The following is a 17,595-nucleotide window of genomic DNA, read 5'->3' on the forward strand; positions in this document are numbered from 1 at the left end:
GTTCTGTGGAGAGTGGAGGAAGTCTTGCAAAAGCTTATTAGCGATCGAGGTGATGTATATCAGTCCCCTGGTCCCCGTCGCTTCCGCATCCGAGAGCCTTTGCCAGACGCCAACATGAGTCTCGAGAAATACCGTCCCAACAGCATGGCGAAGGAAGCCGATGTGGAGGGTTCAGGGCTGTACCAAACAACTACTGACGATGTCCGACTGGCGCAGCTGGGTCACGTACAGGAGCTGAAGCGTACGTTCTCAGTCTGGTCGCTTGGATGCCTATGTCTGTGTCTGATGGCGACTTGGGAGGCACTTGGCAGCGTTCTCGCGCTGGCGTTGCTCAGTGGTGGTGCACCGTGCTTGTTCTACAACTAGTAAGTTGTCTAGGCTCACTATCCTACTAAGCTAACACGGTGCAGCGTGTTGGCCTTCCTCGGAACGATCGCCGTTGCCTTCTCCCTGGCCGAAATGGCGTCGATCTATCCCACTGCAGGCGGGCAGTATCATTGGGTTGCAGCTCTCGCACCACCACAGTACCGCAAGGCAGCTAGCTGGTTCACCGGATGGATCTCTATTGGCGGCCAGATATGTCTTACTGCGTCGGCAGCATTCGCAGGTGGACTTCAACTGCGTGGGCTGATATCTCTCAACAACGACAGCTATGTGCCAACTCAGTGGCAGGGGATGTTGTTCTACTGGGCCGTGCTTCTCTACGCTTTGATCACGAATCTCTGGGGCACTACCCCACTCTCGGTCATGAATCTAGCGTCCGGTGAGTGTTCGACCATATCGACGACCACGCTTTCTAACTCGATAGGTGTGCTGCACATTGTCGGTTTCCTCGCTCTAACGGCAGTCATTGGTGCCATGTCTCCGAAGCACGACGCTCATTATGTCTTTGTTGAGGTCGAGAATTCCACTGGATGGCCAAGCGACGGTCTCGCTTGGATGATTGGCATGCTCAGTGCTGTCTATCCATTCCTAGGGTATGGTGAATTTGCAACCAACAGTCACTTCCGCTAACAGAAGCAGATACGACGCAGCAGCCCACCTAGCAGAAGAGATACCTCACGCGGCGCGAAACGTGCCTCTTGCCATGGTCGGCTCAGTCCTAGCAAACGGAGTACTGGGCTTCATCTACTGCCTTGTCATTTTGTTCGGTCTAGGAGATCTCGGCAGTCTTCTCGAGACGACAACCGGATTTCCTTTTATGCAACTATTCCTCAACGCAACAGGTAGCCCAGCCGGTGCGACTGTCATGTCGCTGGTCCCGACTCTGATCGCTGTGGCTGCAAACACGGCCGGCTTGACATCGACATCTCGGACCTTCTGGGCTTTCGCGCGCGACAATGCCATCCCAGCATCGGAGTTCTTTGCTCATGTGGACACGCGCCTAAGAATCCCGGTCCGCATGGTCGTTCTTGTCTCTTTTCTGCAACTCCTCCTTGGGTTTGTCTACTTGGGAAGCACCACGGCTTTCAACGCCGTCATCTCCATGGCCATTATTGGGATGTACCTGTCATACGCCCTGCCCATTGCGTACATGCTCTTCTGTGGACGAGGTTTGGGCGGGCCTCAGCCTGGGCCGTTCAAGATGGGTCACGTCATGGGGATGCTGACCAATTCTGTGGCGTTGATATGGCTCATAGCGGCCATGTTCTTTAGCACTTGGCCTAATTTCTACCCTGTCACAGCGCAGAATATGAACTACAGTATCGTCGTGCTGGCTGGCTGGGTCGCGATAGGAGCTGTATACTATGTCGTGCACGGGCGCCATGTGTATGAGGGTCCTGCGGTCGAGACCTGAACAATGTTAAAATCTCCTACATCAACATCAGCTACCTGACTGTAAAAAGAAGGGCACCTTGCCCTGTAATGTAGAGCTCAAAGTTTATGCAACATAAATGCGCAAAGAATCGCTGTTTCACGTTGAGAAGCAACCGGCCCTGCAACAAGAGCGACACCTCTCTTGCGCCTGCTCACACGGCTACAATAACGCCGATGCTGAACGCGAGCGCACTAGGTGTTATTAGAGGTAATAGGTCTGACTGCGACACCCGTGTACCCTGCACGAACCTCTAGCGAGTATAATGAGGCGAGCTGTTTGACAGAGCCTGTGTTGACGGGACTTCAAAAATGTGCTGCTTCGGCTCCAGTCGCCGCGGCGACCGTCCGTTGTGCGCGTTATGTTGTAGCGCGGCTCGTTTGAGTACTCTATGCTACAAACGACAGCTCAGATTGCTGGCAGGTAGCAGCTCGACCAAGACCCATGCATCTATTTGATAATTGTTTCACGATAGCTTGAATGCATGTTTCACCTAGCACGCTTCAGCCTCCTCGAAGAGCACGTAACAGCCTAAACTGGGCTACCATAGACGTCTGTACTGGTAGAAACATATCAAATGAGTCCAGATAGCCACTGCACACTCCTCTAGAGCTATTGGACAACAAATGGGCTGACAACCTACCTTCGATTTCGCAACAATGCAAAACCGTCGAGGTGCCTTGATCTTAGTGAATACCACAACTACCACAATTGCAGCGATATTAGGCCGATAGCTGAGCACTCGGTACAATCTGAAATCACGGTCCGTCTCTTACATATATTGCTGCCCTATGTATCAACCCGAGTCCCGCTCGATACTTTCACCGCCACATGCTCGAGCCTTCCTGACAATCGGCCCACGTTTCAAAGAGCGCTTGGCGGACCATCACATATCGTCAGCTTCTTAACTTTATTGAATTATGTCGGATCTCGAGACTGATGTTCAACGTCTAATCGACGAGCGAGACATCCGAGATCTCGTTGCCCGCTTCGCGAATGCGTGCAGTCCGCCGAACCCGGAAGCATTCGCCAGACTATGGTTACCAAACGCAGTCAACCACCCGGTATGGACTCTCAGCGAACCTTTTGCTACGATTGCGACAGGTAACGCAGATATTGTCGCCCTGTTACTGAAGCTTTTGGCACCGTGGGACTTCTTTGTGCAGCTCGTTCACTCGGGCGTTGTGGACATCAATGGACACCGAGCAACGGGTCGTTTCATTATCCGCGAGGTGGCCAAAGGCCCAGATGAGACCTACTACAATAACTTCGCTATTTACGAGGACGAGTATCTCAAGATAGACGGTACATGGTATTTTGGGAGAAGAGATTACAAGTATATGTTTTTGGATTCTGGGCCGTTTGCTGGGGCCATCTGCTCTCCGATTGCTGGCTGGTTTGGCAAAAATTGACAGTCCTGCATCAAATGTGATATTTCTCCATCTAAACTGCTGTGGCAGCTTGCGCCTGACCGGTAGACTTACTACTGGAGCACATATTTTTGCCATTCTTGATCACGTCGACATCTCTTCCGATGCTAAAGACTATATTGTCAACATCTATGAACCTCAATTCATCGGCTCGGATCTCGTCCAGATAAAAAGGATCTTTGTAAAACGCCTCCATGTCTTCGTATCTGGACGTGATGTTAGCTATCGATACTGGATAATACGCAAAGCGTGGTGTATTTGACCCACTTATCAAAGACGAATTCGGCTATCCCGTCATACTGAGGTGGAACACCAATAGCCTCGTCACGATGAGGAATGCGATGGAACTATTTGTGTGTAAGAAGTCTCCGAGCGAAAGTAATTGATGAATGACCCACTTGTACATAATTCGAAACGCCATATTTGATCAGGCTGCCAAATGTATTAGTAGGGCTTTGCTGGTAAGTAAAAGGCATCATTACGTTGGCGCGACTAGAGGTCCATGAACATTTGCCCAATGATCATAGAACTCTTCCTTGCTGATACCTTTCTTGCGGGGAATCAACAAACACATTCGCACCTTCTCGGTGTCCGCCATTGTCAGTAGGAGTCTCTTCGAGGCCAGAAACGATTACAAGGATGGAAGTTGCTAGTGTATGCGTGCGGTAGTTAATATCCGGCCAGAGCAAAGGCAGCATCTACGCGAGCATGTGTACTGATGGGTAGCGGCCGGCCTTCTCGATATTGGCGTCTATACAAAAGTCTATGAAGCCTCGGGCGGGGTATCCACAATTAGACCGTATCCACAAATCGCCCGCAACAATGTCCCGGCTGACCAACCCCGACAATTGATCCGACCGAAGGGAGCCGTGGGAGAGAGGAGGTCGGCTTGTCCTTCAGGCCTGGAATCCACTTCCTAGTGTTGGCCAGATAATCGTCCGAGAAGTCAACATCGAAGCTGGTGGCTGGGATCTACCGCTCTAAGTAGACCAGTTTCTCCATTCCAAACCAGCCAGGTCTCAGCGACAGATACCATCCCATCATGTTAGCGCAGCCAGAGATCACCTTCTACACTGCGTTCTCGCCAAATGGCCACAAGGTCGCCATAACTCTCGAAGAATTAGGACTCAAATATAACATGGTCCATGTGAATCTACCTGCGATTGAGCACAAGCAGCCATGGTTTTTGGACATCAACCCGAACGGTCGGATCCCTGCTCTGATTGATACTCTACCGGATGGTACTTCAATCAAACTCTTCGAGTCGGGCAGCATCCAGCAGTATCTTGTGGACGTATATGATCCGGACTTCAAGATTTCGTACCCCCGTGGAACGAAAGAGTTCTATGAAACCAATAACTGGGTATGGGTTCCCCGTGCTATCTACTTCTATGGTCCGTGAGCAAAATGTGTTAACCTAACTCGCCAGCTCTTTTTCCAGAACGCTGGGATCGGTCCTATGCAGGGCCAAGCGAATCACTTCCTACGTTACAACCTCTCCGACCTCCCTGAGGACTACTCCAGGGAAAGGTACACAAACGAGACAAGGCGGCTTTATCGCACCCTCGATAAACACTTTCAGGGCACTCAATCCGAGTACTTGGTCGGCCAGAAGTGCACCATCGCCGATATTGCGATCTCGTCTTGGACAAACATCTTGGGTACGTGACATTACTTTGACCTAAAGTGTTGGGAGAACAGACCAAGCTCATCTTTGGCATACCCAGGTTTCGCCGGCCTCGATATCCACGAATTTCCGAACGTGCATGAGTGGCAGCAGCGCATGGCTCAAAGACCGGCGGTGCAGAAAGGGTACAACACTCCCAAGAAGGTTGATCTTGATAACTTGTCAAACGACAAAGCGGCTTTTGTGGCCTACCTTAAAGTCAATGAGGAGTGGATCAGGCAGGGCATGGAAGAAAATGCCAGAAAATAGAAGGCCGTCCCAAGAGACTCTTGAGCACAGATTGGCAGGAATTGAACCAGTGTTTGCGGCATGCTTTTACCTTACCTTGCAGACCTTGATTTCCGTGCTCGCCCAAAATCCCGCCTCCTCTGTCGTATCTATGCGGCCTATGACAGTATTCCGGTTGAACATCAAGCTAGCCACCAATGTAGCATGTGAGACTCTCGTCGTCTGTTGTCTTCTGGGCCTCTGAAGGCCCCTCAGGGAGGGTGCTGGCAACTAGCATGGGTCCACTGTGGAGAATTGAACCCATCTAACCAATTCCATTTGGGTCAAGGGACGCAAGCAGCCTGCTACTCCTCTGCTGGAGCTCGCAAGAACCATCAACGATGGATTCATGCTTGTGACGGACGAAGATCGCCCGAAGCGGAACAAATTAGACCGGAATGTGCCGCGCATAGATCCAGCCATCTTTCGCTACAAGCACTCCGGGCGAATCTTACCCCAGATAATCTCCACACGGGGTGTCCTCGGTCCATATTTGCGGGGCTTCAGTCAAGTGCTGGAGTTCGACCATCTACGGCCAAGCACTTGGGTGGGTGGAGGAGAAGTGTGGAGATGGGAATTGGCACAATCTTCGATCCGAGGGTAAAGGCAGGTTCACTGTTTGCTGCGGAGTCGTATAAGAACAGCAGAAACGCAGTGGTTGAAGCGTCACAACCAAAGGCAGACGCCAGTGTTATTCATCAATTCAGATATCTCTAGAAACCATCACCAGCAGAACTTCAGAATGGGTCTCATCAATCTTCGGGGGAGGGCTCTCTACAGGATCATGAGCGGCGTTTGTGCTCTGGTAAGCGCTATGCTCCCCTAAGTGTCGCCAGTCTAGACACCAGACTTCCCAGATCTAAGATCCAATGCTGACTTCTGATATACTAGGCTTTCATGATGTTTGGCTATGATGCTGGTGTTCTGGCTGGGGTACAGGCCACAGAACCATTCTTGAGTGCTATCGGGCATCCAGAAAGATACTCGACGGTCATCATTCCCATGATTGCTTCGTCATACACGCTCGGCGCCTGGGTGATGTCCATGGTGATCAGCTTTATTGGATCGCCAATGGGTCGACGGAACTGTATATTGGCTGGGAATATCCTCGTCCTCGTTGGAGGAACATTGCAGGCGTCAACCTTTTCCGTTGCTCAGATCATCGTTGGCAGGGTTCTCTGTGGATTCGGCATCGGGTTCATCTCTTCCACGGTCCCGACGTACATGGCAGAGATGAGCACGAAGCCGACAGATCACGGTCCCGAAGTGTGTTTTCAATCGGTCGTTCTGATCCTCGGGGTTGCCCTGTCAGGCTGGGTAGACTTCGGCTTTACACGGATGCATAATCAAGTTTCCTGGCGTTTTCCCATCGCGTTTCAGACCTTTTTCGCCATCACCTCAGGAATCGGGATCCTCTTGCTGCCAGATACACCCCGCTGGTACTACATCAAGGGGCGGACCGAAGAGGGCGATCAGGTGCTATCCGCCCTTCACGATCTGCCCATTGACCACGAGCATGTTCAGGCTCAGCGGACACAAATCCTTCGCGCCATCGATGTCGAGAACTCACAGGAGGCTTTCAAGCTATCCACGTTACTGTGGGACAACACCGAGCTCCAGGCTGGACGTCGCCTGAGAACTTCGGCTGTCATCCTCGGCATTCAGCAACTGATGGGCATCAACCAGCTAGTCTACTACAGCACCATCATTTTCAGCCAAGTCGGCCTCACGCCGTTCTATGCGTCCATTCTCGCTGCGGTAATGAATACGGTGTTCGCAATGGGGACTTTTTTCACGCCGGCCACAATTGAGAGAGGTGGCCGTCGGGGGATCATGCTTTGGTCCTCGGTACTGCTTACCGTCCTCTTGTTGATCTTTGTGGTGATGATCAATCTGGGGGACTTGAAGAGCAGCGCTACGCAATGGACGGCTGTCGCAGCGGTCGTCGGTTATGTGTTTGTATTCGGATACGGCTGGGTTGGTATCCCGTGGCTATACGGACCTGAGGTAAGTTGGCTCCCAGCCAAACATACGAATGACCGACGGCGTGAGCTGGCATCACATCCCGGGTTAGATCGCACCACTCCGCTACAGGCACCTAGGCGGTTCTTTCGGCGCTACCGGTGAATGGTCGATGACGTTCGTTACCGTGTTTGCGGGCGGTGTGGCTTTGGAAAGGGTGGGACCAAAGATCTGGGTCTGGTACCTGACTTTTTGTAAGCTCATTTTCCTTCGGAGTCATCTTGACAGCGCGACGAGTACCCGGTGTGCTGATGAAAGCTGTGCTAGGCTTTGTCTCAATCCTGTTTGTATACTTTTACTGTCCCGAGAGTAAGTACCCCTTCGTGAATTTTCTTGCTTCCGAGTGTCATTCGTTCGACTAACTATGTTTCAGCATCTGGTAAGACTTTGGAGGAGATTGACGCTATCTTCATGAGGCATTCACCGACACTATCTGACACAAATCTGGAAGGAGCTTATGTTGACCATCTACCAACAAAGAGTTCGAATATGGTTGCTGAGAATGACAAGGTCGAGAAGCACGAGATCGGAAGCACCCATATAGGCTAATTTTCATTCGAAGTGTACTTGATAGACAACTGCTCTTCAAGAACAGGGTTCCCCCATGTAGAGATACATATAATACAGGACCTCTGTGTGGGGTCGGCGTTGCGAAACCTGTTGTCCATACGAAGCGTCCCGCATGGATTATCTTTTGCCGAGGGAATTTTGCTGTATAGAACTCTCAACAGGCTCCCACTATCGATACGGCTTTTCCGCTCCTCGGTCCACGGCAGCACAAGCCGCGCGAGCATGATGCATCCACAAGGCCAAGTGAAAGGTCCAGGTGCTGGGACCCTGATCTCATGGCATGTAAGATCCTGAAAACAGGTCGTCTAGAGATGTCGAGAAGTCGGCCAACCCATCCCAATCATCTGAGAACGGCATTTCCTCCATAAAGTTCGGCGTATTTCCTGGGAGAACGTCCATGCTCGTAGCTGAATGCATGAGATCATTGTTAAACCCTTGATCCGCGGACTCAGGGGTGGGCAACACCGTAGACGGCTGAAGAGGGCCATTGGTCGTGGTCGGATCATGACCGTGTGGTGCCATACTGCCGATGGGGGCCACACTCGACGTCACATCTTGAAAAGAGCTGTCCACTTGGCTAGATCGAGCTCCAGTTCTCGAGTACCTGCCATACTCTAGATCTCTAGATGTCGAAGGATGATGGCATATCCTGACCCCTGCTGTGAAGATACATGGTGGATCGTAGTGGATCCGACCACGGACTTGGTTGTTTGTCTTAAAGTCCGCCAAACCAGCATCAAGCGCCTTCCAATTACTGAGCGGTATCCTTGACATGTTCCAGAACTCCAAGGTTTGCCGATAGTTCTGACTTATCAGCTCGAAATTTGAGGTGATGAGATCTCTGTCTGGATCGTCATCTGCCAGGTAGCTCCGATGCAGAAGCTGTACAGCACCCGCTAGCCACGTGGTACTAGCCAGGAATGGGTTGACGTGCTTGTACTGATCGTCGGAGCAGCTCCGAAGTATGCTTACGACGTTGTCCGCCGCCTCAAAGTACTCCGAGAGATGTTGGAATTGTCTCTGTTCTGGGGCTGGAGTAGGAAGCCCTCCTGTAGTAGTGACTGAGTCGTATCGAACGCCAGCTAATGCCTCTTGGTCGTGACCAAGAGTCCACTTCGTGCCGATAGCACGAAAAACGTGATACTTCTGTATCATCAGTTTCGTGAGCTGCGTCATGAGATAGATGCTGTAAGTCGTGCAATCTGCCAATCGTCGAGGCACAAATGTCGAGTCCTGCGTGTCGAACCCGCCGAAACCTAGATGTCCACCACGGTACTTGAGATTTTTTGGAAGAGCACTAACTGCACAGTATAAAGCGTTTAGTATAGTGCTGAGGCGTCGTGCAGCTGCATCATGCTCTTGGTTTTGAGGAAGCCTTTGATTCTCATGGTGACGGTGCCTAACAGCATTCGAATCGCGGAGCTTTGTGTGATCTGCGATCTGATCTCTGTCAATACCAATCGGGCTGGAAATACGCTGCGCGTCTTTCATCAACGAGTTCATAAGAAGGAACCAAGCCTTAGCCGAAGTGCTTTTAGTAGCCACCAGCTTCATCCATCGACTGTTGACGTTGACTTCGAGTACGCAGCTGGTCGTTGGACGGCCACGGTACCAGTCTTCATCTTCTGCTGGCAGGAATGTAATGTTTTGACTCCAGTCGATGCCAGTTGGACATCGCCGAACGACACTGGCATAGACATCCATCTCCCATATCGCCCACCAGGCCCGACGCCACTCTTCATCGATGCACCACTGCGACGCGTCGAGACAGGGCTCGTCGTTCTGCGAGTGCTTGTCAGCATCTATCAAGTGCAGATTGAGCTCGTACGCTGCTCTGATACATGTTCCTAAGTATCGCCAGGCCCTGCCTTTCACGCCTTGCACGAGTAGGCAATAAGTGTTCAAAATCATTGCTTGAAGAACGTGCAGCGATAAAGGCTCATCGTCAAGCTCGGAAATTGCCTCTTCCATGTACTTGATGCTCAAGCGTCGAAAATATATGCTTGGCGGTTCCAGTACACCAGAGGAGAAGTTACCTCCGATGGTGTTGCTGACTTCTTCGTGATCGAGACCCTTCAACGCGAATGCTGAGATAGCTGCCAGCAGTGCCGACATCTGAGTTACCGTAGGAGCTTGCCGCAATTTCTCCCGAAAGTCGTTTGGTCGAAAGAGCTGGAATGATGTAAAGACTTCGAAGTAGCGCGAGATACTAGCTAACAGTTATTCAGAGTGCTCGGCGGAGCAAACAACCGAATCCAACGCTCTGCGATGAGAACTCAACATGAAGTAACTGGACATGGCCATGAACATGTGATAACAAAGCGGGCGCCGGGAGTACAAAGGAATCACGGGCATAGAAGAGAGCCATCACTCACACCTTACTCATTTGCACCAACGTTAGTCCCAAATTGCTGCACGTAGTCTTCAAGGCCTCCGTATAGATGTCATCACCGTCGTCCAGGGGCTCATCCGCTCGGATCCGCGAGGAAGTCTCAAAATTAGGGTGCAGAATGAACGAAAGGCTCAAAAGATTACACTGAGAGTCGTTGTTGCTTGTCGATAGAGATCCAGGAGTCAAGTCTCCCTGTGGATCTGCTGTCTCATGTGCTGACGTGCGAGGGACCGATCTCGTACACCGCTGCTTTGGAGAGGAGACCCCAACATCCTGGCCATCTAAAACGCGCTTAGAACGAGACACACTGTGTCAAGGAAGTCTTAAGTTGGGGGCCGGGTCTTACCTCGTTGTCGTCTATGAGAGATGGCATTCGTGCTACCTACTTTCGGGCCCGGCCTCATAGCTTTCTGCGGATAGACACATGTGTGCGCTTTGCCGCAGCACGCTCCACAAATGGGTAGCTCACGGCCACACTTGGCTTTGCGCTTCCGGCACTGATAGCAGGCCAGAATAGCGTGGGAGTGCGCCGAGGCAACGGGCTTGGACACTGATGCCATGAGGGTTCAAGGCTGGGTGACTTGCTTCATCGAGTTGTGCCTATTTCAGCTTGGCAGCTCCAAATCGTAACCAGCCTGTTTTTGCCGTTATGTCCGGAGTTCGTGCGTCGTTGGCGGTCGAACCTTTGGTACGCAATATTTGTCTTGCCGGAAGAACGCTAGATGAGAATGACAAAGGCTGTCCATGAGCTGCTTGATAAATTCACCGTGCCGCCATCTACCGTGGAGAAAGCTCGCACAAACCGAGGGGGAATTGGCCCTGGACTCAATGTCCGTCCCATTTTCGGGTCAATTCAAACGATTCCTGGGCACGCGGGGTAAACCTATGCCACTACTGGGTCAGTGCACATTACGGCAGCCCCAGTATCTGCGCTGGTATGGGTCATTGGTCTCGCCATTACCCTCAATATATAGTGAGTGTTGATATCGCTTTTGTTACGCTGGAGCTTTTATAGAATCAACTCTAGCTTGGCAAAGGCACTGTCCAAACCATCCCAGGGACATATACTTGACTACAAAGCCTAACCGGAATACAAGCCTCTTCACTACGGGAAATAATCCGTCTGAGCTCAGGTCAAACGTGTCTCTATGGACGGAAAAGTCATTGTCCTCACGGGCGCCGCCTCCGGCATCTCGCTCGCGACGGCCAAGCTACTGGCCAGCAGAGGGGCGCGGCTTTCATTGGCTGATATCAATGGTCGACAGCTAGAAGCTGTTGCAGCATCGCTTGAGAGCTCTGGAGCCCAGGTCATCCACACTGTTGTCGATGTGACGGATCGATCACAAGTGAGGCTCCTCATAGAAAAGACTGTCAGCCACTTTGGAAAACTGGATGGAGCCGCGAATCTTGCCGGGGTTATTGGTCGTCACGCAGTAACTCTTGAACTCCGAGACGAGACGGACGACGAGTGGGACTTTATTATGAATACGAACGTCAAAGGGGTCTTTAACTGCATGCGCGAAGAGCTCCGGGTCATGGAACCAGGGGCGTCGATTGTCAACGCGGCCAGTGTCCTCGCTGTGCTGGGTCAGGCGAAGAACAGCATATACACGGCGAGCAAGCACGCAGTGGCTGGCTTGATCCGAGCTGCAGCCAAGGAAGAAGGCAAGAACAACATCCGAATCAATGGTGTGGCTCCAGGCTTCATTGACACGCCCATGGTGGACGCAGTGGAGGCGGCACAAAAAGTGTCTGAAGCAGATATGAGCGCACAAGCCTTGCAGAGAAAGGGCAAACCTGATGAAATTGCTGCAATCGTGGCATTTCTACTGAGTGACGAGAGTACGTTTGTTACGGGAGCAATCTGGAGCGCTGATGGTGGCTGGAACTGTTGATAACCTTGTCCTATACGGCTGATTGCAGTAGTAAGTCATCCTAGATCTATCGTCACCACGAGTAATCCAATGCATCGTTCATAAACTCGTTACCCCTTGGATGCACCCTTAGACTGCACATATTGCCCAGCATATTCACTACTTGCGCCTGTCCGGCAGCGCCACCTGCGGGATCTCTCCAGGCACAACACCTCTCAGGCGAATGCTGGCCCGGACCGAGGCTCCATTACCAACGTCAAATTTCTGCTGGAGCAATCTATCCGGTGCATCCGCCACGCTCGCGAACGGTACATCAACGCTACCGATCTCCTTCTCGCCGTCTAGGAGTGCAATGCGGAAGTTGTCTGGACTACTGCCCACCAAATCGGTCGTGATGGGGACTCGGAATCCCTGGTCAAAGGCAGGGTTGTTGATGTCGGCGCCTGGAGCGTCGGCCTTGATGGCAGTCTGGAAGCGTTGAGTCTTGCCCCATGTCACCACGACGCTGGGCTTGAGAGCTTCGCGCTGGCCCTTGATGTCGTATGCGCCTGCGACGAGGATGGTGGCGATGCCAGAAAGGTGGCCATCGCCTTTGTGGTCGGAGGCGGTGAGGCTGCCGGCATCGGCTACGTACTTGAAGTACTGGCAAGAGATTGAGACTCTGCCGTCCGTCTCCTCGCCTTTGAGGACCAGTGGCAGCTCCTGGCTACCTCCAGCGACCAGAATCTCTCGGACTGTTGTCACTGCCAGGCCGACGTCGTCGTCCCCATTGAGGTCTTCGTCTTTCACGTCCACTTTGATACACTGGTCAAAGTCGCTCACTACAAAGTCATGCGTCTCGTTCCACGATGGTTTGTTCGTGTTGTTCTTGGTTGCTGTCTGCCACGACGGCTCTCCGCCGACCTCAACTTTAGCATAGCAGTCCGGAGCGGCGCGAGTGATCTTGTTGAAAAACTTCTTTGCAGACGACTTGGCCTCCTCTCCGAAGCCCCATGCCTTCTCCACAGTGATTCGAATCATGCCGAGCGGATAGTGGTAGGTTTTGAAGTAGTCGGCATTGGCGTCAAGCTTGAGCAGGAATCGGTTGGGGAGGGTGAACATGGAGTTGATGATGCCCAGGATTACACTGCGAACGGTATCGTCGATCAAGGAGAAATCGGCTACATTTGCTGCGCCTGTGAAATCGAGCTTCAGGACTGGTGGATTGATGAATGTTATTTGGGCGGCTCCGATCTGCACTGAATGTCAACGGAGACGAGGCGGGAGGGAGGGTGTTTGCGTACCAGAGGGATAACATTTGTGAGTGGGCAGAGGAGTATGGAAAGTCTGCCATGAAGCTGCACGCTCTCAACACCCTGTGTCACGACATCAACAGCATTCACGTTATTGCCTTGCAGCCACTCACCATGGCAGGGATGTAGTCAGCATCCAATTCGATGTCGGCTTTGCCCACCCAGTCGACGTTCAGATCGAGCTTGATACCGTCTGCCTCGGTTTTTGTTGTCTTTGCGTTTGACAACCGTAGAGGTACGGGGCCGAGATCGATCTTGGTGAAGTGCAAGGTGGATAATGGACCCGGAAGCATAGTCTTGAACATGGGTTCCACGATCTCCTTGACCATTTTGCTGCCAGCGGCATTGATGTTGGGCCATAACTGCTTCACGATGTCGTTCAAGAACTCTGTATGGTTGAGAATTGACTCAGAAGCACATAGATAACACAGAGATGCTCTTACCTGCTGATTCACCGGTTCCCTCAGCAGTCAGTTTCTCGATAAGGCCCGACATACTTGTTGCGGCTGGAATAGTTGAAGCTTCGCTAAGATCCTGAATTTGAGATCGCCTATCACTACACTGTTGTGCACAAAAGTGAAGCTCGAGCGTCAAGCAACGAGACAGTCGAAATGTGACGCAATAAAGCTTGCTGCCAACTGTTCTGCATGACCGCTCATTGGCGGTGACCAGGGTTGTTGAACAGCTCTAGGCCTAGACCTCCAATGCAGTGGCGCAGTCGTCTGGGCGCCTGTGACGTCACAGAGTGTGGCCGAGTAACATATTCCCTGGCAGCGACCATGGCACGGTACTGACTCGTCCCATTGGGTCAGCTGTGCGCAGATCTGTCCTGCCAATAATGGATAAAACGTCGGCTTGTGAGTCGCACAAGATGTACTTGTTCGACATCGTCGGTGCTGAATGTGAGGAGGGTGAGCTCCAAGCGAATTACAGATCGATTAGGTTTTGACTCTAGTCTGCCTTTGCAAACCCGAGATGAGTGAGTAATCAGGACTGTAGAAGGCCGTCAGGAACTTGCAGTCAATACTGGACTGTTTCTGCTAATCCCACGAACGCCTTGGACAAGGTAACTTTCATTCTTGCGAAAATCCTGTCAAGTGCTCCGGCTAGAATATCATTCCACCCTCATGCCAGGGATTTGACTTCCTTTCCAAACATGGTCGTAAACTTGCCATGCATGACATCCAGCCGATAGATCTGCGCTGGTTGGGCGAACCACTTCCTCAGCTCCTCCACGCGGGAAAAGTTGAGCCCACCAGGTCCTTCATCGTGATCGTGGCGTCTCTTTGCGTCTGGAAATGCCTCAAAGATTGCGAAGCTGCTCTTGGAGAAGCGCGTACCGAACCACAGGCCCGTCCCTGGTTCCTTGTTGACTCCGGTGTTGATGTCGCGCATGAAGGACTGCACATCCTCTTCATGGCCTGGTGCGGCTTCCATGTAGATGAAGTAGGCTTTGGGGCCTGGCGTGTCATCAGTGCCGTGTACCACGAAGCTGGGATGGGCTGGATCCTCGGCGGACCAGTTGCTGTAGGGGTTCGGGAAGCGTTGGCTGGACTGCTCGGTCATTGTGTTATAGTATTGGGTGAGAACTGCCTGCGACACTGTTCTTTTGGACGCTGAATGCTTCGACGGACAGCACGACAGTACCTATATACGGTCTTCCGACGTCAGCAGTATTGGTCAACGGTGCCAGTCCTGTATTGCCCGATAAATGACTAAGTTGACAAGCTGGATGTTAGTATACCTCATTAGCTGTCCGAGGCGGGTATCTTACTCTTCTCGGCAGCTGAAAGTTTCCCCTTTGGGCCAAACTTGCTACATTGGGTGCTATTCTTTGGTGGTGGAAAGTGGTGGAGACGATGGCGCAGAGTTCGAGCTTATAAACCTTTGAGAACTTACTAATGCATCTACAATCTCGAGACTCACCCTACCGTATAGAATCCACAACTTGCTGGTGTAGGCATGAGATGCTTACTTAGCCCTCAAGCCTGGCATGGTCGGGAAGTGTTCGGCATCCCAACCTTGGCAAGACACGCCACTCATGTCACACAACGCTAATAACCGAGCTTCTACTCCCGTTGCTGACTACTATCCGGTGCTTATTCTTAACATGAGGACGTCTCCTATAGTAATTCACAACAGAGCCTACTCAACATCGAGACGATATCCTGCCGGCTTCGCCTAAACCTACGAGAAGCGCGGACGAGGTCAAAAGCGCCTTCTACTCTGTTCTCCGTCGCACGAGCAGCAAACGGGCAAACCCGAGCGGTGTTGCTGCGACCCCAATGCCGAGCCGGGAATCCATTTACGGTCTGACAGGTTCCTGGGCGAACGTAGGGCGAGACTCATCAACGCGAAGCACAAAGGCAGGCCTTGCATCAAGAAATCCGGCGCCTACTTACGACGTTAGCGTGTTACAAGGCGGGATGAAACTGCTCACCTCGCTTTCTATACCGACAGAACTAATGTTACGTATTGACCGAGGGCTCCTATCGTCTTCTCTACTGTCGAACACGTAGCCACACCCAGGACCTCTGCGACACATTCAATGGTCGAGCTGTCCTTTATCAACCTCGGCGACGGCCGGTCCAGTGAACGCGCACATGCCAACTCAAAGACTATCCGCCAACATGTGCGCAGAGCCGTGATCCGCAAGCGAGCACGGTCGTCAATCGATGACCGAATCAAGCACTTTACAGGCACCGAATTCGTCGTCGTGGACACACTGCTGCCGTCCAAGTTTGGTGCAGGAACAGCGATTGGCCATGAGACCACGTCCAAATCTGCAGGTACCCAATGCGGCAGGTCACATCCCAAGAAGGTATCGGGTACTCGGAAAAAGTCCCAGAAGCTAGACGACAGAATCAGCACTATCAATACACAACCAGTTTGGCGTCACCCGTACACGGACCATGCTGCTGTAGTTGTCGATCTTCCCATTGAGAGGATCAATGCACTATTCCAAAATCGTGAGTCAAGGGCGATCACTCATTCTTACCAGGGTACCAGGACCTGAGCTGATGGAATTTACCAGCTCTGTTCCGAAACGCCACCGAGCCTCTGTTTGCACCCCAAGATCACAAACTACACGGCATCGAGAACGTCTTCCCCGGAAGCCTCAAAGACGGCACCTTCTTCAGCGCCCTGCTCTTCTCCACCCTGCAAATGATCAACCACGGCACGCCCACGCCCGAGAGCCTCGAGCTCCAAAAGAAAGCCCTCCGAGGCCTCCGTCGCAAAATGCTCACCTCATTCGAAAGCCTCAGTCCGGCCGACATCGGCTCGGTCCTGATCCTCCAAGGCGTCGCCTACCGCTGGAACGATATCGAAGCTTACGAGATCCACACGCAAGCCCTGCTGCACATCCGCAAACCGTGGCAGATGCAGATGCCGATGCCGACCGAAGAAGCGTCCTGCTGGACGCAGCTGATCATGCGCGCCATGTTCTGGCAGGACCTGACCGCCGCGCTCGTCATCGGCAGCAAGCGGCACGCCGACGCGTGCTTCAGCATCCCTCGCCCACGCTGGCGCCGAGCCACTTCACCCACCCCCTTCCCATCACCGCCCGCCGGCTTCAAGGCCAACGCCGACATCATCCCCGCCCAGCTGCTGCACTGCATCGAGGACATCATCGAAATGCAAGAGCTCACTTCCCTCCCCCTCCTCAAAGTCGACGCCGACGCCTTCGCCATCGACAACATGCAAGCCAGCATCGAGTCGCGCCTGGCATGGGACACAGCTGACTGCGCCCCCCTGACGCCCATCTCGGACTGCGTCCGCCTCGCCACGCTCATCACCTGCTTCCTGGCCTTCAACAAGACGTGGGCCAACAGCCTGGTCCCGAGCCTGCTGTCCGACATGCTGCTGAAGCGTTTCGCGGGGTGCATTACCGATCAAGCATGGGAAGGGCGACGGCGACGGCCCCTGCAGTTGTGGTGCGCGCTGGCTGGCTCGTTCGTGACGACGTTGCCGTATCATGCGGTCGAGAGGCTGGTCGAGCGATGGAGCGAGACGCTGCTGGTGCTGGCGACGGTTTGCGGGCAAGGTCGATCCCGTACGGCGGAGACGGAGGGGGGTGGTGTGGATTATATGCATGAGGCGCTGACCAAGTTCGTCTACTGCGACGGTTGGGTGCTGGAGCGGCGGCGGATCAAGGGCTGGAGGCAGCTTGAATCGAGTCTCTCCGAATCATGATTGGAGAAAGAAAGGCGACGGACGGGTAGCGATGGAGTAAGAGACACCAGT

At 52.7% G+C, this 17,595-nt stretch overlaps 10 protein-coding genes across 10 annotated transcripts; 6 read left to right on the forward strand and 4 right to left on the reverse strand.

Moving 5' to 3' along the window:
- Nucleotides 1-114: 114 nt before the first annotated feature.
- On the forward strand, nt 115-1,798 carry HMPREF1541_07126 (uncharacterized protein; the record flags this gene model as incomplete). Its single annotated transcript, XM_008721451.1, has 4 exons — nt 115-365; nt 411-763; nt 809-977; nt 1,024-1,798. The coding sequence occupies 4 exons, from the start codon at nt 115-117 to the stop codon at nt 1,796-1,798; spliced, it is 1,548 nt and encodes a 515-aa protein (XP_008719673.1).
- A 938-nt stretch (nt 1,799-2,736) lies between these two features.
- On the forward strand, nt 2,737-3,228 carry HMPREF1541_07127 (uncharacterized protein; the record flags this gene model as incomplete). Its single annotated transcript, XM_008721452.1, has 1 exon — nt 2,737-3,228. One exon carries the CDS (start codon nt 2,737-2,739, stop codon nt 3,226-3,228), a length of 492 nt encoding a protein of 163 aa, XP_008719674.1.
- A 31-nt stretch (nt 3,229-3,259) lies between these two features.
- Nucleotides 3,260-3,844, reverse strand: HMPREF1541_07128 (uncharacterized protein; the record flags this gene model as incomplete). Its single annotated transcript, XM_008721453.1, has 4 exons — nt 3,260-3,452; nt 3,514-3,593; nt 3,645-3,678; nt 3,729-3,844. The coding sequence occupies 4 exons, from the start codon at nt 3,842-3,844 to the stop codon at nt 3,260-3,262; spliced, it is 423 nt and encodes a 140-aa protein (XP_008719675.1).
- Nucleotides 3,845-4,288: 444 nt separating this feature from the next.
- HMPREF1541_07129 (uncharacterized protein) lies at nt 4,289-5,182 on the forward strand (the record flags this gene model as incomplete). The annotated part of the gene is made up of 3 exons (XM_008721454.1): nt 4,289-4,609; nt 4,676-4,907; nt 4,974-5,182. The coding sequence occupies 3 exons, from the start codon at nt 4,289-4,291 to the stop codon at nt 5,180-5,182; spliced, it is 762 nt and encodes a 253-aa protein (XP_008719676.1).
- A 760-nt stretch (nt 5,183-5,942) lies between these two features.
- On the forward strand, nt 5,943-7,771 carry HMPREF1541_07130 (uncharacterized protein; the record flags this gene model as incomplete). The annotated part of the gene is made up of 5 exons (XM_008721455.1): nt 5,943-6,005; nt 6,092-7,207; nt 7,275-7,416; nt 7,490-7,531; nt 7,596-7,771. 5 exons carry the CDS (start codon nt 5,943-5,945, stop codon nt 7,769-7,771), a joined length of 1,539 nt encoding a protein of 512 aa, XP_008719677.1.
- A 294-nt stretch (nt 7,772-8,065) lies between these two features.
- HMPREF1541_07131 (uncharacterized protein) lies at nt 8,066-9,907 on the reverse strand (the record flags this gene model as incomplete). The annotated part of the gene is made up of 1 exon (XM_008721456.1): nt 8,066-9,907. The coding sequence occupies one exon, from the start codon at nt 9,905-9,907 to the stop codon at nt 8,066-8,068; it is 1,842 nt and encodes a 613-aa protein (XP_008719678.1).
- A 1,425-nt stretch (nt 9,908-11,332) lies between these two features.
- HMPREF1541_07132 (uncharacterized protein) lies at nt 11,333-12,079 on the forward strand (the record flags this gene model as incomplete). Its single annotated transcript, XM_008721457.1, has 1 exon — nt 11,333-12,079. The coding sequence occupies one exon, from the start codon at nt 11,333-11,335 to the stop codon at nt 12,077-12,079; it is 747 nt and encodes a 248-aa protein (XP_008719679.1).
- Nucleotides 12,080-12,217: 138 nt separating this feature from the next.
- Nucleotides 12,218-13,845, reverse strand: HMPREF1541_07133 (uncharacterized protein; the record flags this gene model as incomplete). The annotated part of the gene is made up of 4 exons (XM_008721458.1): nt 12,218-13,291; nt 13,342-13,413; nt 13,464-13,738; nt 13,794-13,845. The coding sequence occupies 4 exons, from the start codon at nt 13,843-13,845 to the stop codon at nt 12,218-12,220; spliced, it is 1,473 nt and encodes a 490-aa protein (XP_008719680.1).
- A 630-nt stretch (nt 13,846-14,475) lies between these two features.
- HMPREF1541_07134 (uncharacterized protein) lies at nt 14,476-14,916 on the reverse strand (the record flags this gene model as incomplete). The annotated part of the gene is made up of 1 exon (XM_008721459.1): nt 14,476-14,916. The coding sequence occupies one exon, from the start codon at nt 14,914-14,916 to the stop codon at nt 14,476-14,478; it is 441 nt and encodes a 146-aa protein (XP_008719681.1).
- Nucleotides 14,917-15,898: 982 nt separating this feature from the next.
- Nucleotides 15,899-17,544, forward strand: HMPREF1541_07135 (uncharacterized protein; the record flags this gene model as incomplete). Its single annotated transcript, XM_008721460.1, has 2 exons — nt 15,899-16,319; nt 16,385-17,544. The coding sequence occupies 2 exons, from the start codon at nt 15,899-15,901 to the stop codon at nt 17,542-17,544; spliced, it is 1,581 nt and encodes a 526-aa protein (XP_008719682.1).
- Between the last annotated feature and the right edge of the window lie 51 nt (nt 17,545-17,595).

Source organism: Cyphellophora europaea (genome assembly GCF_000365145.1).
Source record: "Cyphellophora europaea CBS 101466 unplaced genomic scaffold supercont1.7, whole genome shotgun sequence".
Taxonomy (NCBI): domain Eukaryota; kingdom Fungi; phylum Ascomycota; class Eurotiomycetes; order Chaetothyriales; family Cyphellophoraceae; genus Cyphellophora; species Cyphellophora europaea.